The following is a 25458-nucleotide window of genomic DNA, read 5'->3' on the forward strand; positions in this document are numbered from 1 at the left end:
CACCATCAGCTACTGGTTGTGCAGCCGTCTCAAAAGTGAATGATGGTGTGCCGTGCGTTAGATAAGGACGGAATACGTATAGCCTTTGGAAGGTTCACGGTGAACATCTGGCAACGGCGCGTTGGAAATGTGGAAAAATGAGGCTTTCGTTGTTAAGGTGCAGTTCTTACAAAATGATTACTTTTTTCAAAGTAGTTATCAATCAAAAACGTCAATATACTCGTAGTTAAATCATTAAATTTAACTTAAATTATATTTAAATAGTAGCTTTCCTTGTAATTTACCCCTGGGAGTAAACCCTAGAAATATTCTGTTTTAAAACTACTCAATTTATCAACCAAAAAAATTATAAGAAGTGAACTGCCTTTAAATGTTTCGGATATTATACTTAAGTAATATAATTTAATATTTTGAACCTAACTTGTTACCTATTTAACTTAATGACAGCTAAAATTCAATTATTAAAATAGCACATACCCTTAATTGCTACATTACAAGGTTCTACGAATATGAATCTTTCCACCACACAATAAAGTCTATTTTCCCTTAACAAAAATCTTTTCCAACATTGTATGCACAGTTTAAGTGATGAAGTTAGCGCAGCTTAAGTTGGGCAACGCCGCGAACGCAGGTTAACTTTGAAGTTGACTGCAATAGATTAGTTTGCGAATTGTTTACCGAGAGGAGGGTGTGTCGCTCAGAGATGCATTTAGTTCTAAAATTAAGCAGTTTTTAACTAAATAAACGCATATTTGCAAAGAACAAAGATGCTCGCCACGGAGTACACGTTGGAACTATGCAACGTGTTCCATTCTGGACAAGTAAGTGTGTTTTAAAATTGTGTTGCACTGTTGTGTAGATGTGTGTATTTTATACGGGAGATGGTTTATGTTTTGGTTTTTTATCTAATTATTGAATTGCGTACACGTCTATCTAATTTGTAAAGTAAGAAAATAATGCCTTTAGTATCAATTTGGTTTTCAGTGTATGTTATTTTTAAATCTGACATATTAAAACTTGAAACTTGTACCGCGGCTACCTATGCAATGGGGACAAACTACTAGTAGTCCAGTCATTTAAGCTTAAATTAGGTAAGAATCTCGGAATTAGAGATACCCAGCTGTAAGTCTGTAAATACTTGTATATTGACACCCTAAAAGTTGTCTCAAAACCTACATATGGTAGGGTGTAAGCAACTATTAAATTTTAAGGTCAAAGGTCACAAAAATCGGTTTTTTGCGCTTTTTTTGGAAATATATCATTTCCTATGGGTTTTTTGCTATTTGTATTATTATCAATATTGTAGAATACTAAATTCTCTACAAATTTTGTTTAAAAAAATTTTTTATACGGTGAACCGTTTTCGAGATAGAGGGCGGAGAGCGCGCGGTCACTGCATCACTTCAGGTCAACTTAAGCGGTTTAGGTTTTTCATACAAAAGGATTTTCCCGCTAATTCCCGTGGGAATATCGGTAATTACTTGTTGTAAATAAGCTTTAAGTTTACTAAGGTACCTACATGCCAAATTTCAAGCGTCTAACTTCCGTTAAGCGTTTAGATTTTTCATACAAAAGGATTTTCCCGCTAATTCCTGTTCCCGTGGGAATTCCTAAGTAAACTATAACCTGCCCAGGTGTATGAAGAATAATTGTACCAAGTTTCGTTAAAATCCGTCGAGTAGTTTTTGTTTCTATAAGGAACATACAGACGGACAGACAGACAGACAAAAATTTTACTGATTGCATTTTTGGCATCAGTATCGATCACTAATCACCCCCTGATAGTTATTTTGAAAATATTTTTCATGTATAGAATTCTGTCCGTCTGTATGTTCCTTATAGAAACAAAAACTACTCGACGGATTTTAACGAAACTTGGTACAATTATTCTTCATACACCTGGGCAGGTTATAGTATACTTAGGAATTCCCACGGGAACAGGAATTAGCGGGAAAATCCTTTTGTATGAAAAATCTAAACGCTTAACGGAAGTTAGACGCTTGAAATTTGGCATGTAGGTACCTTAGTAAACTCAAAGCTTAGTTACAACAAGGAATTCCCGAAATTCCCACAGGAATTAGCGGGAAAATCCTTTTGTATGAAAAATCTAAACCGCTTAAGTAGACCTGAAGTGATGCAGTGACCGCGCGCTCTCCGCCCTCTATCTCGAAAACGGTTCACCGTATAAAAAAAGTTTTTAAACAAAATTTGTAGAGAATTTAGTTTCTACAATATTGATAATAAATACAAATAGCAAAAAACCCACAGGAAATGAGATATTTCTAAAAAAAGCGCAAAAAACCGATTTTTGTGACCGTTGACCTTGAAATTTAATAGTTGCTTACACCCTACCATATGTAGGTTTTGAGACAACTTTTAGGGTGTCAATATACACGTATTTACAGACTTACAGCTGGGTATCTCGAATTCCGAGGTGAACTTACTATAATGACTGGACTATAGTGGACAGCATGAAAAGAAAGAGATTAAAGATACAATTTGACAATAGTCCCAAATTCGTAGTTGTTTTTTTCTTATCAAGTCTCAAAACTACGAAATAGGGGCGCTACGAAAATTCGTGTTTACTTTAAGACGTAGCTCGTTGATATCTTTTGTATGTGCTACGGCGTAGCAGGTTTGCTTATTATTTAAAAGTTTAAATTATGAAACAATAAATGATTATGACTATGACTTTAAAATGATTTTAAATGACTATGATAATAATTAAAATGACTCAGATAGTTATACCTGTATTATCATGACATTTTGTTCTGCAAATAAAATCATTTGATTTGATAAACTATTATTCCCTAAGACTAATTAAGTTTTTTTATTAAAGAAAACAGTTGTATCTTACTTGGGCAATTAATACGCGGTGACTTTATTTCTTACTTTTCACGCCTAAACAGCTGAACGAATTCTACGAATTTTTGTATAATAATCAGCATGATTTTTTTTTGTAAAAAAATATTTAATCAGCATTATTTTATTTTGTCTTTCAGGTGGAACCTGGTAGCTTCTTCCAGCGCCTCACTGGGGGAGTGAAGACCGGCGTCATCCTCAAAGATGTGTCGTTCACGACACACAGCGGAGAGGTCACGGCTATCTTGGGCTCTAAAGGTACAATACAATATTAAATTCTATAATCCTAGGTTTTTTCTCACTATGATTTGATCTTTAAAAAATTCGTATAATACTGACTTGAGTTGCACCACCTATCTTTGGCCGTAACTTTATCGATAACCGGTGTATTTTGTATGAAATATGACACATTTTTGACGTTTGTTAAAGTAAGATGGTGTAACTCAGCCTTTAAACTATTGTAGTGTGGATGACCACACGGGTGACACGGGGAAGATACGCATTATCTAACTATGAAGTATACAAACTAACGCAACCTACCGAGGGGCTCTTAAATACTCTAACACAGTCGCTACTGTTTTTTTTCTTAACTGAGGGTCAGTCATCAGGAATCTAACCTGTAACCCATTTAGTAAAAAAGTTTCATCTACAATCATTTAATCGCCTTCAGGTAGCGGCAAGCGCGCCCTCCTCGACGTGATCGCCCGGCGAGTGCCGTCCAAAGGCCACATCCTCCTGGACGGAGTGCCTCTTGAAGAGGAGCAGTTCAATAACACGTGTGCGCTGGTGCGGCACTCTACTAAGCTGCTGCCGGGCCTGACTGTGCAGCAGACGCTGAGTTTCTCACTCACTAAGGTTTGGATTAAGATCTTTTTAACACCCTCTTCAATATGAAGTAGAGTGTCCAAGGCGTCCCCTCGAAGCTGGAGTAGCTCAGTTTCATTGGACGCCGTTGGGTTTTATTGGGTAGTCCCCGCCTTATGGTATTTAGTGGCCCTAGCGGGGAGAGTCCTACCTAACCCACTGGTAGTTCCCATAGGCTAGCGAGTATGTGCAAAGAATTTCTCAAGAAAAAGGTTGTCCAAAGGCCACATCCTCCTGGACGGAGTGCCTCTGGAAGAGGAGCAGTTCAACAACTCGTGTGCGTTGGTGCGGCACTCTACTAAGCTGCTGCCGGGCCTGACTGTACAGCAGACGCTGAGCTTCTCACTCACTAAGGTTCTTATAGGATAAGACACAAATATTCGAATAAGTAGTACAACAAGACAGAGACTGCCCTTACATGGTAAACATACCTCCTGGCCACACCAAGCGCAATGTTTGCAATGTGCATAAAGAAGACTTATAGTGAATGGAGTGAAATTCCCTGCAAACCACTCTGTTTCCGAAATCACAGATACCTACGTACAACCCGAAGGTATTCAAGCCACAAGTAAAAGGCATCACTTGAACAAAAATGCTCTATCATAGATCACATCCTCGTGTTAGATTGTTATAAATCCGGAAAACTAATTTTCGGTTACCGATATCTTTTCACCATGTTTCAGTCTGGCTTTGTCACAAAGCTAACAAGATATTATCAAATTTAATTTTCATGCTCTTCTTCCTAATTTGTGCTATGGCCATGAAAATCACCTAACAAACCCGTGTTAGTGTTACAACACAAAAGTGGTACGCGAGGATACATTGTTCGTAGAGATCGGTGAGAGATAGTTTAAACAATGTGAACCCCACAGAAAAGTGGGACTGATACGTTCATAATACAGTTTTAATTCGGTTCGGTTCGGTCGGGTTTATTGTTTAACAATAATGCTGACATAGTTTTCGGGACAAAAATAAGTATAAATCAGAAAAACTCGTAGAAGCCGAGCATACGGTTACCAACCAGCTAATACTTACTTAAAGTATCAGTCGACATTTTTCTATTCACTTGACTCCCACTCCCGAATGATATCGAGTGTATCTACGTGTAGAATAAAATATGAATGAATTATGTAATAAAGCTTTTTAATCATTATTTTCAGATTGAAGGCTATCTGAAGTCGTCAAAAGTGAAGCAGGTTATGGCTGATCTGGCGTTATCACAGGTAAAAAAAATACCGGATGTTATGAAAAAAGATTATACATACGACTTAGTTGTAGTAATCCTGTAATTAATTTAGCTTGTATTCGTAGGTGGCAAATAAAAGCGTCACAAATCTAACGAAAAGCGAGTATAGAAGGCTGGTGATCGGAGTCCAGCTTATAAGAGATCCAAGTAAGTCATAAGTCATTTATTTTCTGCAAATAGGCAGGCTTTTATAAAGCGCTTTTAGCGCTTGTAGCAGGGAAGCGCTGGACGCAGGCCGCTACCAATCGATCAACATGGAAAGCATGGGAGGCCTATGTTCAGCAGTGGACGTCCTATGGCTGAAATGATGATGATGAAAGCGCTTTTGCGACGACGAAGTTGTATAGCCTGATTTTATATTAAGAGTTACTAAAGCTGGATGTAGGCCGCTACCGCTACCAAACGGCCAATCTGGAAACCATTGGGGAGGCCTATGTTCAGCAGTGGACGCCCTATGACTGAAATGATGATGATGAGCTACTACATCTTACATATTATATACTTACATCGCCTGAAAGGCCCTTAATCAAAAATTGGTTCTTTTCAGTAATATTGCTTCTGGATGAACCAACATGGGACCTGGACCCGCTCAGCACGTATCTAGTGATATCGATATTGTCCAACGCAGCCAAGAAGTACGGCACTGCCATCATTCTCACCATGGAAAAGCCCCGATCAGGTAGGTACCTACATTATTATTTCTATTGCTATATTCCATTTTTTCATAAATTAATGTTGTGCCGACTGTAATTAAAACATGAAAGTAAATTATAAATAAACAACTTGAAAAAATCGAACTGCCTAAGGCGGGAATCGAACCCACGAACTTTCGCTTGCCGGGCGACTGGGTTCGATTCCCGCCTTAGGCAGTTCAATTTTTTAAGTTGTTTATTTATAATTTACTTTGAGGAGCAACTTTAATCGCCAAGAAATTTTAATAACATGAAAGTAGGTATTATGTATCTACAGTCATATCGTTCAACTTTTACCTACTTTTCCAAAATAATAAGCTAATTTTAAACAATAAATTAAACACTGCGCCGCGACTTACTTTGTTTAAGACAGTTTGAACAGCTGCTCGTTAACATAACAGTTAAATTATAATATGCAAGTGGGTCACTAGACTGGACTTTGTTGATTAAGTCAATATTATGTGAATATTATAGTATTTTAATGTATTTCACTGTCGAATATTGGCAGAGTGAAAGATTTTTTAATTGAAAAGTTAATGAACCATCAACGTCAACATCAGCAGAAAGTGTTGGTAAACAACAATATAATATTAAAGTAGGTGCAAAATCGTTTTGACCTAGGAATAAAATTGCAATTAAGTACCTAGGTACCTAAGTACTGCAAAAAACTAGCGTTTTTCGTTTTTGGCCACAGTCTTATAGATTTGCTTTTGTGACAAAAATATTTTTCCAAGTGCCTCGTCTACTAAAAAAATTGTAAGTCCTTCGCACCCTTCCGTACACCTTTTCAACCCACCTACTTACTTTCTTAAAACACCATTTTAGAAAACAAATACCTACACCCTTTTTCATTATTCCCGCTCATTCCAGACGTATTCCCGTTCCTGGAGCGGGTGGTGTACCTGTGTCTAGGCGACGCGGTGTACGCTGGGCCCACCAGGAACCTGCTGGATTACTTCGGCAGCATCGGCTTCCCCTGCCCGCAGCTGGAGAACCCGCTGATGTATTACTGTGAGTTCCTATCAGTGCCAGAAAGTTTTCTATTCTTTTCATGTATTACTGTGAGTTCCTAGTGGTTCCTATCAGTGCCAGAAAGTGTCCTGTATTTTCTTAAATTGAAAATCTCTTACGCCCGTATTCACAGCAGCAAATCGAACGCACAGCGTTGAATAGAGGCTTGTTATTGGTTCACGTGTCACCCTGTGCGTCCACGCGCACTGTGAGACCTCATAGTAATGTTTGTAAATACGGTCGTCGGGCGTTAGCCTGTAGGTATCGCACCTGATGGAAAGTGATGATAAAGCTGAATGTGGAATTAAGCTTCACAAAGAATCCTCAGCCACAGAAGAACTTTCTATTTGCCTTCTTCTGATAGAACAATATGCTAACGTAATGCTTAATGGAGTTGAATGTAGATCTAAGATTACAAGTTCCAAAATTAGTTTAATCACAATGCTGACATAACGGTCAATGCTGTTAAAATTTGATCTGAGCTGAGATACAAGTTCCAAAATTAGTTTATCTGAAGTTCTAAATAGGCGCCTTTATCAGCGAGGACTGAATCAAACACTGATTTTTTTACAAGAAGTGTCTCTCAATAGACAGACAATTGAACTTGAGTTTGTTTTTGAAACTGCAATACTTGCAACAGCATACCTAAGTATTTCCAAAACTGTACTGTATGTCTTTGATAAAATGTCCACAATAATAAAACCTTCAATTCCTTTCAACAGTGTGCCTATCAACCGTGGACAGGAGATCCCGGGAGCGGTTCATAGAGTCCAACCACCAGATCGCGGCCCTGGTGGAGAAGTTCAAGCTGGAGGGCCAGGGCATCATGCAGGGCCACATGACCGAGCACAGTCGGATCGTGAACCCGAATAAACAGTACGGAAAGCCGGGGGGCGTGCAAGTTATTTGGATGTTGTATGTGTAAGTGTCATCATCATCAGCTTAGCTATCCAGACCTCTGCTGGACTTAGCCCAATAATGCACTGTATTATCCTATCTTCGGCTTGTCTAATCTAGCCTCAATTTATTAGCGACTTTTCGCAACACTACCTACGCGTCCTACCCTACACTTGCCGTGTCATGGCCTTCACTCAAGAAATCGTTTACCCCAGCTCGGTTACCGGATTCTTAGACAGATATCAGGCAAATGCTCTGGACTGGAAATATATCACTTATCCAGTCGACTTTTGATGGCGAATTAATGTATTTTTTTATGTTTCGCAGGCGCATGTTGGTATCAATATTCAACTTCAGGAAGAACGGACTAAAGCAAATGTTCATGAGGTTATTTACATTACCACTTTACTTTTTGATATTGTGGCTATTCTACAATGAAGCTAAGGTATGTTTTATTAATACAATCCCTTACTTCAGGGGTTCGTATCCTAAGATGAAAATGGAAATAGTGGATTTATTTGGATTTTTGATGTTTCCAGGATTATCAGAGAGCTTTTATAACTAAAAGTGGCCTCATATTCAACGCCATGGTGGGAACTTACTTCGTCAGTATTATGAATACAATTTGTTTGTGTAAGTATGTTTTAGCCACTGTTAAGTACAGTACATTTCTCGGAGAGTTTTTAGACGAGATAGTTTTAAAAGTTCAGAAGATAGCGGATCAAAGGATTATGAGCCTTAAATGACATTGAATAAGACACAATTCGCTTGCAGATGGTCCATACCGCACGCGGTACTACCAGGAGTCACAAGAAGGACTGTACAGCGGAGCCAGTCTACTGCTGTCTTGGAACCTCGTCTCGCTGCCTTTCTCCTTCATCAGCACCTTTGCTTCAGCAGCTATCATTTACAAGTAAGTACTCGTGAATATCCTCTTAAAATACACAATCTGTAAGATTAGCAACGGTGATAATCCCACAACATATCTCATGGAATATCTAAATAATAAACTCTGATAGACCAACTACAACTTTTGATCTCAGACTACCATCGTGTGCTTCATAATCCTTAAGGCCGGGTAGCAGAGAAAATGGCGAAAATGAGGTTTTCATTTTTCATTTTTGAGGTACTAAACGGTAAAATTAAAGGCTAAGATTTTTATTGGGCATAGTTGAGGATATTTTCTAGGGCTATTAACGGATGGAAACACGATTTGATGAAGTTGACTCGATAGAATAAATTCCCAAAGTTACCTCTATTCGTTTTCTATTTATGGTTTTATTTTTAAAATAAGCGATTTGAGATTCTAAATCTTTTACTAAACTAAAGTTCAGAAATAACTTGAGGGCTTTTAACGGATGAAATTTTTATATTGCGTCTTATTTAGTTACTATGTTAAAAAATTTGGAAAAATCGTCCATGACGGCTTGGACAATCTCAATCAGTCTCGCGGTGGCGCTTACGGAGGACGGACGCGTGTCAGTTTTTTGGCCGTGACAGTTCGCGATTTGTTAATATTTTTGACAATGATGACTTTGATGAGTCACAGTATAATAATATCAGTGTTACTGGAGAAAGCTTAAATTTTTAATAATTAAGAATTATCAATTTTGTCTACCTATTGAAATTTAAATCGTTCGCATCCTTTTAAACGAAGACTCTACTCATGATACATAGTACATTCCTCAAATATGAGACAAAACCAATGAGTTAAAATTACATTTTAATAGTACCTACATACAATCGTCTTACACTCTTTAGAAGAGCACACTGACACAAATAAATAATAAAAAATACTGTCTAAGGTCTGTAGCTAAAGGTCTAAGCTGTAAGATAGAAGAATCTTCTAGCCAAAAAGATGGCAGATGCAGCAGATGTCAACGGATTTAAAACTGGAGTTCATATGACTCCTTGTAGACTTGAGTCTCTAGAGCGTCCCTTCCTCCACCATGCGTAAGAATGTTTCAAAAATACTGTCTAAGATCTGTAGCTAAAGGTCTAAGCTGCAAGATAGAAGAATCTTCTAGCCAAAAAGATGGCAGATGCAGCAGATGTCAACGGATTTAAAACTGGAGTTCATGTGACTCCTTGTAGACTTGAGTGTCTAGAGCGTCCCTTCTTCCACCATGCGTAAGAATTTTCACAAAAATACTGTCTAAGGTCTGTAGCTAAAGGTCTACGCTGCAAGATGGAAGAATCTTCTAACCAAAAAGATGGCAGATGCAGCAGATGTCAACGGATTTAAAACTGGAGTTGATGTGACTCCTTGTAGACTTGAGTGTCTAGAGCGTCCCTTCCTCCACCATGCGTAAGAATGTTTCAATAATACTGTCTAAGGTCTGTAGCTAAAGGTCTAAGCTGCAAGATAGAAGAATCTTCTAGCCAAAAAGATGGCAGATGCAGCAGATGTCAACGGATTTAAAACTTGGAGTTCATGTGACTCCTTCTAGACTTGAGTCTCTAGAGCGTCCCTTCCTCCACCATGCGTAAAAGTTTTCCAAAAATACTGTCTAAGGTCTGTAATAAAAGTCTAAGCTGCAAGATAGAAGAATCTTTTAGCCAAAAACATGGCAGATGCAGCATATATCAACGGATTTAAGACTGGACTGGCACCACCTTGCAATGTCATCCTCTCATTGTTATCTGTAATGTAAATTATTTTTAAAATGTATTTAAAAATAAAATGTTCGTTTTATTATTTCAATAATCTGACCTCTCAACTCAACTACACTACACAAACACCTTTGTTCGCAACTGTACTGACGAAACCTCGATATTATACCTACCGTTCATTTAAGATGGCAAGCCTTATGTATGGAACGGTCGCTTTTTTGTAACCTTTATAATTTGGTCGGCTTATAGAAGAATTCCTGATATTTTTTTGCAGTTCGATAACTTTCTTATAAGTCGTAATATAAAGCTGAAATTAACAGGATAGCTTATTCAAGGAACATTTTAATTTGTCCATTGTATGCCATGTTCCCTTGTTATAAGGGAATCGCGTATTCGGCCACGAAAGTAAGACTGTTAAAATAAATTAAATTTCTTGAAATCTCTCTTTTGCGCAAAGCCACATCATTTATATTTACTGTGGTTATAAAGGTGTACCAGGGGTACATGCTACACCTTTTTATTCAATTGTAAGAGTACTGGTTTACTCACAAATCCGTTTTATATGATTTTCGAAATCTTTTAATTACTCTGGTGTTTATCATTCAAATCAATGACTAATGTTTGAACTAATTTGGACATATCAAGGTCTATCATTGGTATTTTTTTCAAATTTCTGCGTTGAGCCATTTACGAGATCTGGGACATCACAAAACATTACCCCAGCAAAATTCTAAATAACTTGAGAACCGGAACACGAACAAATTTTGCTATTCGTGGACAAATTACTACGCAACAAGAGCTATCTATCCATGTATTTGGTTCCGGGATAGAACGACTTTAAAAAAAAAATTTTGCCAGGGTAATGTTTGAAACGTTACCCCAGCAAAATCTGTATTTTCCTAATAAGTTTAAAACTACACTCGACATCAAATAAATCGCACCTCCCTCGACAAGCATTTTCAAACGTATGCATCCCCACTTCCCACCAATATTGGCACCATTTAAAAGCCTAGTTCTAACCTTCATTTCATTAAATGAAAGGTTTTTACCCCAAAAATGTGACTAGGGAAGGATCCAGAGTCACTTCTTCAAAAAATAGGTAGTTACGCTAAAGCCAACTTTTATGGGTATAAAACTGTTAAGTTGGGATTAATCGCTATCAATCTGTTAAAGAGGACACGTGAGATCATTATTTGGTTTTATAACCATAAAAATTGGTCTAATTGATCCCATAGGTGGGCCCAAAGTGAGGTATTTTTTCAAGTCACATTTATGGTATATGTTAATCATTTATAAAGAAATTAAATGTGTTTTTCTTTAAGGATATTTATTGGGCTTTCAAATAACACCAATATTGTTGGGGCACCATGATTGTGTCAGAAGAAAATCGTTAAAGTTCGCGTCGCGGAAGGTGCGGTTTATTTGATGTTGAGTATATAATTTGAACGAATTTTGCTATTAGTGGACAAATTTCTGCTCACGATGGACTAATTATCTGCTATACTCTCGACTCTCTAAAGCACAACATTTATAAAAATTTTGCAACATTTAAAAACCGTGTGTGATGCCCATTGCTCATAGTGATTTTCGATACAGAGCCCCGTACATACGTTATACATAAATTATGGAAAGAAAACACCCAGACCAATACAAACAAATATGTATGCAATTTTAGTATGATATTTTTATTTATTAATAAACAAAAAGACTGAACAAAATTGATGCGTGTACTGATTAATGTAATTAACCATGTCGCAAAGTTTCGTGAATTGCAACAAATATAATTTATTATCCAAGCTCTAAATAATCGCTACTACGAGTAACTGATCATAAAATGTTTTTCCAATCGCTCAAGCTCCCAAGGATCTACCCATAGGTCGGGTGACGTAATCTTGAAATTCTTTTAGCCGGCGCGGAACTTCCGGAAGGTCGGGTGACGCCACGCCTCTTTGAACCGTGTTTACTTTGGCAGTTATATTCTATATTTATTCGATTCTAAAATATATTCCCAAAAATTTTGAAAGTTGTTTTAATTTGTATCACTTGGATATGATTTGAATTAGAAAGTGCTGTGAGTGTGACGCTTGAACGGAAGGAAGTCAACCTAACCTAACCAACTGCGTATTTCTAAACTGCGTATTTCTATACTGTGTAGCCGCGAGAGCTCTTTGGCGCGCTGTCTTCGGCGAAGTATTGCGCGCGCAGATTTTGACAGCGCGAAATACCTACTTTAGCAGAAATACCAAGCCTTAAGGCCACCCAAAGGCGTGTAATACTCGGAGTTCCCCTACGTGATTGAATCAGAAAATGAAGGAGATCCGTAGGAGAACCAAAGTAACCGTAGTCATAGCCCGCAAAATTGCCTTTATTAAATTACTGCAATGGGAGGTGCACATATTTCGTAGCCGACCAGAACTGTCTTTTGGTTAAAACGAACGATATCAGATGTTTTTTTTTAATTATTAGCAATTTGTATTGTACAAATTACTAATAGTCCCGTTAGCCCCTCGTGTTAAGCTAAATGAGCTTGTGTTACGAGTGGGCTCACCACAATAGTCGAGCAGCGGTGGGATTCGAACCCGCGTTCCTCGGATCTCGAGTCGGCCACTCCGAGACTCCGAGTCCAACCCCTTCACCGTTCGGCTATCGTGGCTCTGACATCTTTAACTTTAACATCTTCATACTTAAGAATCATAATCCCATTTCCCAGCATCCTCGGCGACATAACAGAGAACTTGGACTTCATCTACTTCGCGCTGGTGCTGTGGTCGTGCTACGTGTTCGCGGAGCAACAGGCCATCGCCGTGATGATGGTGGTCAAGCGCGGGCTGATCGCTGCCGTGGTCAACATATACATCACGTGTGTCTACGTCATGCTGGCCAGTGGAGTGCTCAGGTAAGAAAAATATACACCAAGTTCAGAAAGGGCAGAAAAGTTCTCGAGTGCCGACCACGGGACAGAATTCTACGTCTTCAGGGGCCTGATCGCTGCCGTGGTCAACATATACATCACGTGCGTCTACGTCATGCTGGCCAGTGGAGTGCTCAGGTAAGAAAAATATACACCAAGTTCAGAAAGGGCAGAAAAGTTCTCGAGTGCCGATCACGGGCCAGAATACTACGTCTTCAGGGGCCTGATCGCTGCCGTGGTCAACATATACATCACGTGCGTCTACGTCATGCTGGCCAGTGGAGTGCTCAGGTAAGGAAAATATACACCAAGTTCAGAAAGGGCAGAAAAGTTCTCGAGTGCCGACCACGGGCCAGAATACTAAGTCTTCAGGAGCCTGATCGCCGCCGTGGTCAACATATACATCACGTGCGTCTTCGTCATGCTGGCCTGTGGAGTGCTCAGGTAAGAAAATACACCAAGTTCAGAAAGGGCAGATAAGTTCTCGAGTGCCGACCACGGGCCAGAATACTACGTCTTCAGGGGCCTGATCGCTGCCGTGGTCAACATATACATCACGTGCGTCTACGTCATGCTGGCCAGTGGAGTGCTCAGGTAAGAGAAGCAAGGGCCAAGTTTCCGTGTATGCATGCATGAACTGTCGTCATAGGTGAATGACAAACCAAAATATCGAGGAGACACGTCACGTGAAGTTGGCTTAGTAGGATAATGAGCTTTTTCCTGTATTCCATCTGTACCTGTATCCTACTTAATGGCAAATAAAATGTTTGAGTTTGAGTTTACATTACGTCGCGCGCGTCGCGTAACTTATGTCGCTCACCTAGGACAACGGGTGACCAACTGGCGAGAGAAACGCATTCCTTGGAGGTGCAAGTTGACTTTTGTGACTGGTACCCACTGTCTTTGAACACGTATAAAATTATGAACTGAATAAGAGAGAGACCAACTTGTGAAACTGTGGAGCACGCCAAAAAGTCTTGGTCAAATCCTAGCTAATCTAAGGCAGGCCCGGTTACCGCCAAAGCGGAGAGGAGAGATGTGTTTGAATAACCAATCAAGCGAAGAGGTGATGTGGAAATAACGAAATAATGATGTATTATTTATTATTCAAACATCTCTTCTCCCTGGTTTAGTGGAAACCGGGTCTAAAATGGACGTTTCTTTCAGATCGTACAAAGGCTACGAAGACTGGCTCTACTACGTGACGTACATAACGCACACTCGGTACGCGTCCATCTTCATGCATCGCAGCATCTTCAAACAGCCCCGATTCAACATCCTGCCCTACAATGACCAGGAAAACTGTACTTCTATCACCAGCCTAATCCAGACTTCATCATCACTGAACACCAACTCTAATGCCAACTGCCGATATGCCAGCGGGAAGGCCTTCCTTACTGAGAGGTTCACAGCAAGGAACTATGCTGGTGACATCTATACTTCTGGAGATTTCAACCTCGAATTCAACCTTGGGATTTCTTTCGCGTTTTCAGTCGGAATAATGGTCCTAAACAAGTTTCTATATTTGATACCTTTGCCCAGTTACATCACAGATAAGTTTAGGGAATAATTTACTTTAGTCTTTATAAAGTTCAAATAGTGCTATCAAATTTAAAATGTATAGTCGGCAGCAAACCAACTTTCAGTAAAATTAAAATATCATTTTTGGTATCAATTATTTTGATAGATCGGCTTGCAGGCGACCGTATCCCGTATGTGTGTGTATAATAGAAATTATAATTTTAATTATTATAAAAAAATGTTTTATAATAACTAATAAATAAGTGTTTGATAAATTAAAGAATTTGATAGCGTTAAAAATTTATTTAACATCATTTATTACAATATCAGTTTGTATAAAACGAAATGATGCTCATTAATAAATTGTGATTAAATAACAGCAGTAAAATGTGTTAGATAAATAAATAAGTATGTATACCTATTTCAATTTCTGCTTTTGAATGCGTAACCCTAGCCTGAGAAAAATTGAGCCTCGAGGTACAGTCAAACACCACATCTATCTGCCACAAAATGTTAAACCTTAATTGATTTTAAACCTAATTGAAACGACATACGGTTCCAAATTCATCGGGGAAGGTAGATGTGCTGTCACCTGTACCAAATTCAAGACATAATAAGGCGATTATGAGTCTTTTCATATTTTTTGGAAAAATTATACTTGAGACACATCTCTTAAACTACACAACCTTTACTTTAAAACAAAACGGTCATTGAGATGAAACAACACTGTTTTGGCGAATTTTTTTGCAATATAAATGTAATACCTAGTTTTTTTTAAATATGGGGTCAGTTTAAATTACTATCGACTACCTCAATAAAATTGCACTTGTCATTCCTTTGATTTCTGACTGAGCTTTTTAGATTAGCGTTTTTCGAGCTCTGGAACGAGTACCAGTGAGTACTTAAAAATAATTAGCGATCCCTTATAGCATCTTCAGCGGATTACACTTATCAACATACTTAATATCGTAAGGAACGATACCCATTGACCGGCGCGCGTCGGAGAGCACTTACACGGCCGTAAAGAAAATAGTATTTTACTAACAGTTCTTAGAGTCGTAATTGCTTACAACTGATTAACTGACATTTCAATCCGAAATCCGGAAAAACGCGAGCATGCGTTGGAAGCCGGTGGGCTCCGAGCGTATTCCAGCGGATACGCGCTCCGACGCGCACATTCCACCGCATTTTTGGCCGAACGGACGCTGCACCGACTCGCGCCGGTCTATGTGAATCCTGCCTTAGAGTTCATGTAAGCGAGTTTTGAACAAGACAAGGGATTGAGCTTCATCACAACTTACACTAATCTTTTAATACGTGCGATTTGCACCAAATATAAAAGTAACCACCCGAAAAAACGCTAATCCGAACAAGCCCTAAAACTGTCTTCATTATGCAAACTGGCCATAACTGGTATTTATATTCCAATCTTTAATTTGAATCAGTACATTGTCATTCTGGGCTCTTGAAAATCGCTGTTTTACCAAGTCACAATGGCGCCACAACTACATTGCGCCAAAATGTAGCAACAATATGTTTGCAGCCATAGTGTCCCGGTGAAATAAAGACCATAGAGCTGTAGAGTCTGCGCCAAGAGACTCCGGTAATTTTATTAATAAATCATGATTTAAATCAACTCAATCAAATAGTTTTTAGTATCCAGCATTACTACACATAAAATCACAGAGATATTTACTCATCACATAGACAAGATATACAGGTTTTCCCAAAAACACTTAATAATATGCAATAAAAAATTTGAATTTGAATTTGAAAAGTAGTGTCAAGCCGCAGCTCAGAGGTAGAGCATCACTAGGGCTATCCAAATCACCCCCATGTATGTTCCGCGATTTTTGATAGTTTCCGAGTTATGATTGCTTTAAATTTCTGTGCTTAGGCACTTTTTTGGTCACTGTGACGGATTTTTTTATTATTATTAGATGAATACTAGTCCTAACTGATTCAGACGTATTTACATCCCTACCACGAATGTAACTAAAATCCTCAATGTTGTAAAAAAAAACATATCTCCAAAACTATCAAAAGTTACGGTGATTTGGGTCGCCCTTATGATGCTCTACCTCTGGGCTTCGGCTTAACACTACTTTTTGGGACATCCTGTATATTGTGTCAATGTTATTGGCGCGTTATACAATAACGTCGGCACTGGTGTCCTGATGATATTCATGTCAATTTACTGACTCAATAAAAACTGGACTTAACCCCTCGTAAGGCATAGCAGGCTAACATTTTTATTGTCTCGACCTTAAGACAAGTGTGGTAAGGTTAAAAATATGCTAGCTACATGTTCCTGCTGCCTTACTTGTACAAACGTGATCCATTAGGCGATTCTCACTTACGTGATTGTGAAGTCTTCAATTACTTTAGGATAGGTATATATTACCGTGGCTTCTGATTGCGAGTCATTGTCATTGTCCATTGGAACACAGGACGCTCCGTCCCCTGGAAGTAAAATAAATAAATATTTCAGGTCGATACATTAATAGCAGAGTAAGTACAAATGAGTAGGTCATCTTCATAGAAACGCATGTGAGCGCGCCGCATACGTATATTGGCGCGCTCACATTCAAACCGCGCTCGGTGCGTTTCTATGAAGATGACCTACTCATTTGTATTTACTCTGTTAATAGTGACTAGCGCATTTTGCACTCACCAGTTGGCGCCACTAGCGAGTAAGATACGCTTCCCACCGAAGTGGAGAAGAGAGGAGACGAAAAGAGATAAATTTTGATTGAATAACCATTTAGATTTCCATGGAAATCTGGAAATAATGAAATCCGGGCCTAAAGTCTTATCACTAGCTAGTGGCTGAGGCCACAACTGAGGCTGAGACAGTGGCGCCAAATGGGGAGCGCAAATACGGAGGAATATCGAATTAAGGTCCTGTTACTCGCTAGGCACGCGACTAGTGAGCGCAAATACGGTAGGTCTCATAAATGGCTGAAATACTTCTTACAGCTAACGAGAAAGACTAGCTCTATCAGGTAAGGAAGAGCCTACATGATTTTGGACTAATTGATTCAAGTCGTGTTGTTTTTTTTTGTTGTGGGCAGGGAATGGGTTAACTCAAAACAAGCAGATTTGTAAACAATAGTTGTAAAAGGTAATAGAGCTGGAAACTTACCTCCGTATACCACAATTTTATTCATTTTATTGATAGTCACCTGAAAAATAAGAGAATTGTGTGGATGAATGGAACAATAAAACAGGTTCTGAACAATGTTTTAGCAATATGAATATACCTTTAGAATTCTATTTTTAATACAAACGTGTGAGCAAGAAACCATGCAAGTTTTACAATAGGTACATCATTATTCTTAAATTTTATGATTACTCCAATTTTATTATTAAACAACTTAGCTACTATACTTACAGGAGATAGGGCAGTTTCTCTAAATTTCTTAAGGTATAACTTTAACGGTTCAACATAGTTATCAAATCCGAGAGCATTCATGGCGAAGAGAACATCTTCACCGTTAATGGTTTTTCTTTTTTCTACTTGGCATCTGTCACTGGCTTCGCTGGTCACGAATGAGATGAATTCTGATATGCATTCTTGGACACACTCTCTTGCATCCTTGGCGATCTGTGTGGACAAATAACGGTAAGTAAATATAACTTACTAGCGGCCGCCCGCGACTTCGTACGCGTGAATCCCGTTTTTCCCGCTAATTCCCGTTCCCGTGGGAATTTCGGGAATTCCTTTCTTAGTGCACCTCTACGGTACCTAAGCTACGTCCCTTCCAAATTTCAAGTGCCTACGTTTAGCCGTTTAGGCTGTGCGTTGATCTGTCAGTCAGTCAGTCAGTTTCTCCTTTTATATATTTAGATTTGAAAAATTCTTATTGGATGTTATTTCTTCCAAGATACACACATAGATAAAAAAAACTGTCAATTGTTACTTTTGGCTGTTATCATGAAATTGAAATGATCAAAGATAAAGAATTAGTTTTTTTTTAATCCAAAATAGCAGTTACAAATTATTAAAATGCAACACAATAGCTCAGACACCAGACACTAATCTAAAAAGGCATCAGTGCAGTGATTTGTTGTACTCAGGCTTCAAGAACAGTAGCAGGCTTAATCTATGCTGAAGTGTTGTTTGTGAACATTGTTTTAGAATAAAATCCCTTAAATATTGAATACTAGTTTAGTACCTTTCCATTAGGAGGTATTGCCCTCTTCATAATTTTAACAATATTAGCTATGGGCAGAAAACGATCTTGCTCTCTCAATGGGGCAAGTTTTCCTCCACAATTTGAATCCGAATTGTTTTCTTCTTCTGCAAAAAAATGAAAATAAATAAGGTTAATTAACTCTTACTTTAGACCACCATGTACACTTTAATACGCTGTTTATAAACAACTTGCCCAATACATCATCAGCGTTAACGACATAAGTTTCTTCTAAGAAGCCGCTGCTGACCAGATCGGTGCCAATTTCGTCGTTTTCCATTATTTATCATCAATATTGTAAAACTTTTAGGTTATGTTTTCAGATCCTTTGTAAAATGTGTACCAGTTATTCTTTGCTACAGTAAGATGTACAAAAGCACTGTATTACAACAATGAGTGCAAAATTATATCACAATTTTCGAGAAAATAGTATTTTTGTTTATTTACAATTTACAAACACAACGCAATGCAACTCCAACCAACCAAATCAATCGATTTCGGAATAGTGATGTTCGTTTATACAAACGCCATTTTATTGGATTATGATTTAAGAAAAAATATTTTTTCTCATATTAAGAATTTCATTCATTTGAAAATTAAAAACATTCTCGATTATTTTGGATTTTACGTGAAAATATGTGCTTTGGTAAAAAGTTTTTGGAGTAATAATACCGATAAAGCATTAAGATTCCGTGTAGTGATTCTAATTTGACTTTGTAGACAATCTTTAATTAGAAATTCAAAACAGAACGTTGTTTTTTGTTTCACTTAATAATTTTTGTTATTCTTTTTTATTTTGCTAAATATTTAATTTTTTGTTATTTTATTTAATCGTAATCGAGTAATAACTGATGTTTGCTCATCTGTCTGTCTGTCTGTTACACATCACTAAAAATTTACGTTTCGAGAATGTAGGTTGTTGGAACATTTAATTCTTTTTTATCCGATATTTTCCAATCGGCCGACTAATTTAATAAATGGATCCATAAAATTAAATACCTGCACTCATTAATTTCAATGCAGAACATAAACTAACGTTTTGTGATAAGGTTATACGAGATTTAGGGGTCACCGATTGGCAAACCTTTGCCAATAATAATCTTTCAGTTTTGCAAATAATTTGCTGACTATCATACAAAATGGGTGTACCAAAGTTCTTCAGGTACACGAGTGAGCGATATCCGTGCCTCAATGAGCTCGTGAAACAATATCAGGTAAGTTATCTTATTTCAACTTAAATCTTGAGTACTCCATATTTTCCAGTTTTCCTTAATTTTGTACACAACAATTTTCAGAGATAAATCTTATTCAGATAATTCCATTTCAGGAATCTTCTCATTTCAGTAAATTATACAAAAGTAATAATTCATCCTTCACTCTATGCCTTCACTTGAAAACCTTTTGATTTCACAACAAATTATTAATTGATGAAACCATTGGCAGCATTAATTCTGATTATATAATATCATTTAGGTATCTATTATAGTAAAAGGTTTAAAGTCACAACTCAGAAATTCCAGTTTTACAATAATAATACAAACATAATTTTTTGCTCATACTATAGTAGGTATTATATCAACACATTTTTGCATAGATACCAGAATTCGACAACATGTATCTGGACATGAACGGAATCATCCACAACTGCTCCCACCCGGATGACTCCAACCCGCACTTCCGGATAACCGAAGAAAAGATATTCCAGGATATATTCCACTATCTCAGTATTCTCTTTCAAATCATCAAGCCAAAGAAACTGTTCTTCATGGCCATTGATGGTGTCGCTCCCAGAGCTAAGATGAACCAACAGAGAGGCAGAAGGTAAGTTAGCAATTAAATATTTGTAAAATGGCCTTTACACTTACAATTCATATTAGATCCAATTCTCTTTTATGTAGGTCTGCTGTTAATCTTCATTTCATATATTTGATTTTGGTTGACATGTCCGAAGCTTTACTTATTGATTGTGCAGCCTCAGTCAGTTTTCATTAAAAGACTTGGTAAAGAAATAGTTATTAATGGCTTTTTTTTTTCAGATTTAGGTCAGCCAGAGAAGCAGAACAATTGGAAGAAAATGCCAAAGCCAAAGGTAAACAACAAAAATAAATTTAAATGAATCATAATAATATAACTAGATTCTAATTAGAATAATTGAGAAAATACATTATTAAAAAACTGAAACATTTTATTTTTATTTTAGGAGAAGTATTGCCAACGGAGAAACGTTTTGACAGTAACTGCATCACTCCTGGCACGGTATTCATGGCTCGGCTACATGAGCAGCTAAGATTCTTCGTAAAAGAGAAGATGTCCACTGACCCGCTGTGGTCTAAAGTGAAAGTCATACTTTCTGGCCATGAGGTAAGACATTTCATATTCTCGTAATACAGAAGTGAGTTATTTCCCAAATTGTTGTGTTTATAGTTGTAAGGGCGCCTTCAAATTAGAAGTATGGTGCTAATTTACATATTGTCACTGTTGCAAATTCGTGTTCACAACTGTTGAACTAAATTAGTGGCCACATGTTAATTATTGAAGCTCTACAGATGCGTTGCTGCAGCGCTTCTATTCAATTCAATTTAAATGACTAGTTATGAACTTTTTTGGCAATAAGCAAATAGCAAGTGAGTGATCGTAGTCGTAGGTCCAATTCCCATCTGAGGCTATATTCGTTCAAGTTTGAAAGGTTTTTTTGTCTATTATTTTAATTTTTAATGCTTTTTTATAACAAAAATTTTAAACCGTTTGAATTTAATAAAGCCTCTTTCCCCAGACGCCAGGCGAAGGCGAGCACAAGATAATGGACTACATCCGATGGTCGCGCTCGCAGCCAGGCTACGATCCTAATACTCGGCACTGCCTGTACGGGCTGGATGCGGATTTAATCATGCTGGGCATGTGCACGCATGAGCCGCACTTCGCGCTGCTTAGGGAGGAGGTAAGAAGACACTTTAGTGACGAAATGCCACATTTATTCATTACTAGCGGCCGCCCGCGACTTCGTACGCGTGGATCCCGTTTTACCCCCTTCATCTATCTTACGCGGTTTAGATTTCTTCATACAAATGTTTTTTCCCGCTAACTCCCGTTCCCGTTGGAATTTCGCAATATCCTGTTGTAACTAAGCTTTAAGTTTACTAAGGTACCTGCTTGCCAAATTTCAAGCGTCTAACTTAAGCGGTTTAGATTTTTCATACAAAAGGATTTTCCCGCTAATGCCCGTTCCCGTGGGAATTCCTAAGTATCCTATAACCTGCCCAGGAGTATGAAGAATAATTGTACCAAGTTTCGTTAAAATCCGTCGAGTAGTTTTTGTTTCTATAAGGAACATACAGACAGACAGACAGACAGACAGACAGACAGACAGACAAAAATTTTACTGATTGCATTTTTGGCATCAGTATCGATCACTAATCACCCCCTGATAGTTATTTTGAAAATATATTTCATGTACAGAATTGACCTCTCTACAGATTTATTATAAGTATAGATTTACAAGTATACTAGTTCAAGTTTACGAGTATACGAACACGAGTTCATGAGTATACAAGTACAAGTTAATGAGTATACAGTAAGAGTTCACGAGTATACAAGTACGAGTTCATGAGTGTACGAGTATGAATTCATATGAGTATACAAGTCAGAGGTGCGATTGTGTAAAGTTGTTCATGGATGGACAATGAATACAATTGATCATCGATCGTATATCTAAATTCGAATTGTGTAATTTTGTCCATTTCATGAAGACCGAAAAGTGACCGGTCGTATATAATCGTTTCATGGATTTGCGTTTTATTAATGAAAAACATTCGCTAAAACTCATTATTTTTTAACAAATAGCAAATGAAATCCATGTTCAAATGCAGTTTTTTTTAATAAAATTTTATGATTGCACCTTAATAACATACTTTTATTCATAAAAACATTGAATTCGAATTAAAAATTTACCTCTGCAAATCATATAACCAAACGCATAGAACGAATGAAATACGAGTTCCACTACCCGCCCCCAGGTGGCATACATAGGCAGGCTAAGTTGAATACTACTCTACAATAGGTGGCGTTAATGGACTACGAAAAACGACGTGAAATGCTTACTTCTTTTTATTTATTTATACTTTAATGCCAAAATTTTAACCTAAGGCGAACTTAATCTCACATTTAATCAATTATAAATAAATAAGTGTTTTGAGAAGTAGTATTTTAATCTATGTTCTGTGAATGACAAGTGTTATCTGTCAAGTGTCAAAAAACTTGAAAAACTTTTACGAAGTTTTTGAATTATGTTAAATTTGTTTATAAACACAAGTAAGTATAGATTATTACACTAAATTAAGGCATTCTATCAAAAATGAAAACAACCCAAGTTTCAATAACTACTCCTGTAACTTTGGTTTCTTCATATCAAATAATCAATTTCATTTTCAGTGCCAAAGGCAAGAATAAATTGCCCACGCCAGATGGAGACCCAGCTAAATAATGTAGTAACAGCGCGTGGTCGTGTGATGAGGGTTCCTTGACTTGAGTTCTGGCGCAACACGTCCTGGGCACTAAACAAGATTGGGGATGGGACGTCTAAAGAGGTGCAAGCCTGGAAAACGGTAGGGCCTATTTTATTGACATTAACCAATAAACTGTTCAACATACTTACACAACATAACATTATTATGACTCTTATAATGCGAACAGCTAGGGACTGGAATTTGTTGCCTGCTGCTGTCTTTCCCGAAGACTATAATCCGGGTGTTTACAAGGCGAGAGTGAATAGGCACTTACAGCCCAGATATGTACCATCCTAGACTGCATCCCACTTAACACTTGGTGCGATTGTGGTCAAATACCTGCCTCGTTATGCATAAAAAAAACAGTGACTAAGATTTATCACAATTTTTCAGCCACATTCTAGCTAGCAGCTAACATGTTTTTTTTGTTTCTCATTGCAGCTCTCGTCTTGCTCTACAGCACTTGCACTTGTCCCACCATCTACCAGTGTTAGAACTCTTCCAATAATTTCCCACACCCAGGTGGAGAATACTCCAGTTACTGCTACTGCTACTCTAAAATATGTAAGTTAAATAATGGATTATGATAATGTATGTTTATATTATTATTATGTATGAACAGTATGATTTATGTTGCACAAATAATGAAGGTATTTTTAGTAGCTTTTGCCAGCGGCTCCACCCGCTTAAAATTTAGTTTGTCACAGATTGTCATAAATTATAGACTGTATGTTAATCTAGGTTACAAACAATAATACTGTTAAGTTTACACAAAATCCGTTCAGTAGTTTTGGCGTGAAAGAGTAACAAACATCCAGACATTATGACATCCAAACTTTCGCATTTATAATATTAGTAGGATAATAGATATGTGTTGTAGCTATATCCTAGCTAGCAGCTAACATGTTATTTTGTTTGTCATTGCAGCTCTCATCTTGTTCTACAGCGCCTGCACCTGTCCTACCATCTACCAGTGTTGGAACTCTTCGAAGTGTATTAATGATTATTATTTTAGTAACCATAAAAGTTTAAAACAATACATTTTATTGCATAATTATTTGTTAGAAAAAACGACAAGTACAAATGAGTAGGGAGGCTGTTGATTTTTCATGGTTATTTTATATCTTGTTGATTGTTCCAAAAAAAAACTAAGTTTTCAAGAATTCTGTGATTTAAAGTATCTATAGTATTATATTTAAAATAAAAACTTTGTAAAGAGACGAAGGCTGACCACAAAAGAAGTACTTATAGCTGTCTGTGTCTGTGTAAAGAATTTAAATAAAAAGATGTGTATATTTGAACAGTTTTCTTTATTTTATTAGTCATTTATTCCTGTAAATAAGCCCACACAGGGCACTTTTACATGTCCCAACATAACTTTACCCTACCACTTTGGCAGTATTGTGGGTTAAGGCTGATTAAAACGTGTTAAGTAGGTACCTACCTAACTACTTTATTGACTTAATTTTAAGTAATTAATTGCGTAGTAGTATAGTACAAAACTTAGTGTTAATGAAAAAGAACTCTTGTGTCTCACTAAAACTTATTTCCATTAACACCAAGCACTCACCGCTTACCACACTTTATCTTTCAAAGAAATAAATTAACAATTTGCATACGAGGACGAGGATAGAATTACACCTCCTATGAGAATTTATACGATTATCATGAGTTACGAGTCACCGCAATCATTTGACATTAGCAATGGGCTCATGAAACTTAGACAATTCGAATTTTCTGTCAAAATCATATTCATCATTCACTCATCGTATAAAATTACGATCAAATCGTTATTATATCGTTATCGTTTTATGAACTCCTTACACAATTAGAATTAGCCGTTTGAGACATCATAACGTACGTTATGAACTGTCAAATGAATACGATTGCCTTAGACAATCGCACCACAGGTTCACGAGTATAACTACGAGTCAGGTTCACGAGGGTACGAGTACGAGTTCATACGTGTACGAGTTCATATGTGTACGAGTTCATACGTGTACGAGTTCATGAGTATACGAGTAAGAGTTTACGAGTATACTAGTATAACGCGATCATCAGAGGATATTCCCAGATAGCCATACTCATCTAATAGATTTTATGGACAATGATGAATGGATGAGCAATAAATCTGCATAAAACA

At 37.5% G+C, this 25458-nt stretch overlaps 3 protein-coding genes and 1 long non-coding RNA gene across 5 annotated transcripts in view; 3 read left to right on the forward strand and 1 right to left on the reverse strand.

Annotated features, from left to right (window-relative positions):
• The first annotated feature begins 673 nt into the window (after positions 1 to 673).
• LOC135071250 (ATP-binding cassette sub-family G member 5) lies at positions 674 to 15308 on the forward strand. The gene is made up of 13 exons (XM_063965035.1): positions 674 to 821; positions 3003 to 3120; positions 3533 to 3717; positions 4887 to 4949; positions 5038 to 5119; positions 5520 to 5651; positions 6535 to 6675; positions 7398 to 7596; positions 7900 to 8017; positions 8112 to 8205; positions 8347 to 8485; positions 12896 to 13081; positions 14264 to 15308. The coding sequence occupies exons 1-13, from the start codon at positions 768 to 770 to the stop codon at positions 14664 to 14666; spliced, it is 1914 nt and encodes a 637-aa protein (XP_063821105.1). The 5' UTR covers positions 674 to 767; the 3' UTR covers positions 14667 to 15308.
• A 98-nt stretch (positions 15309 to 15406) lies between these two features.
• LOC135071244 (uncharacterized) lies at positions 15407 to 19302 on the reverse strand. The gene is made up of 5 exons (XM_063965030.1): positions 19009 to 19302; positions 18796 to 18920; positions 18012 to 18224; positions 17763 to 17802; positions 15407 to 17080 (listed from the first exon to the last, which is right to left on the reverse strand). The coding sequence occupies exons 1-5, from the start codon at positions 19091 to 19093 to the stop codon at positions 16974 to 16976; spliced, it is 570 nt and encodes a 189-aa protein (XP_063821100.1). The 5' UTR covers positions 19094 to 19302; the 3' UTR covers positions 15407 to 16973.
• A 398-nt stretch (positions 19303 to 19700) lies between these two features.
• LOC135071252 (5'-3' exoribonuclease 1) overlaps positions 19701 to 25458 on the forward strand; it is a 52258-nt gene continuing 46500 nt past the window's right edge. The window contains exons 1-5 of the mRNA XM_063965037.1: positions 19701 to 20027; positions 20408 to 20634; positions 20850 to 20902; positions 21014 to 21174; positions 21587 to 21751. Of these exons, the coding sequence (XP_063821107.1) occupies positions 19953 to 20027; positions 20408 to 20634; positions 20850 to 20902; positions 21014 to 21174; positions 21587 to 21751 (681 nt within the window). The 5' untranslated portion in view covers positions 19701 to 19952. The remainder of the gene's footprint in view (positions 20028 to 20407; positions 20635 to 20849; positions 20903 to 21013; positions 21175 to 21586; positions 21752 to 25458) is intronic.
• LOC135071542 (uncharacterized) lies at positions 22461 to 25216 on the forward strand. 2 transcript variants are annotated; one of them, XR_010257279.1, is made up of 4 exons: positions 22461 to 23121; positions 23242 to 23414; positions 23757 to 23879; positions 24243 to 25213. It is a non-coding gene; the product is annotated as an uncharacterized LOC135071542 (long non-coding RNA). The 2 variants fall into 2 exon arrangements; XR_010257278.1 differs by having other exon boundaries at positions 22461 to 23414; positions 24243 to 25216.

The sequence above is a fragment of the Ostrinia nubilalis genome, chromosome 4 (genome assembly GCF_963855985.1).
Source record: "Ostrinia nubilalis chromosome 4, ilOstNubi1.1, whole genome shotgun sequence".
In the NCBI taxonomy this organism is placed as follows: Eukaryota; Metazoa; Arthropoda; class Insecta; order Lepidoptera; family Crambidae; genus Ostrinia; species Ostrinia nubilalis.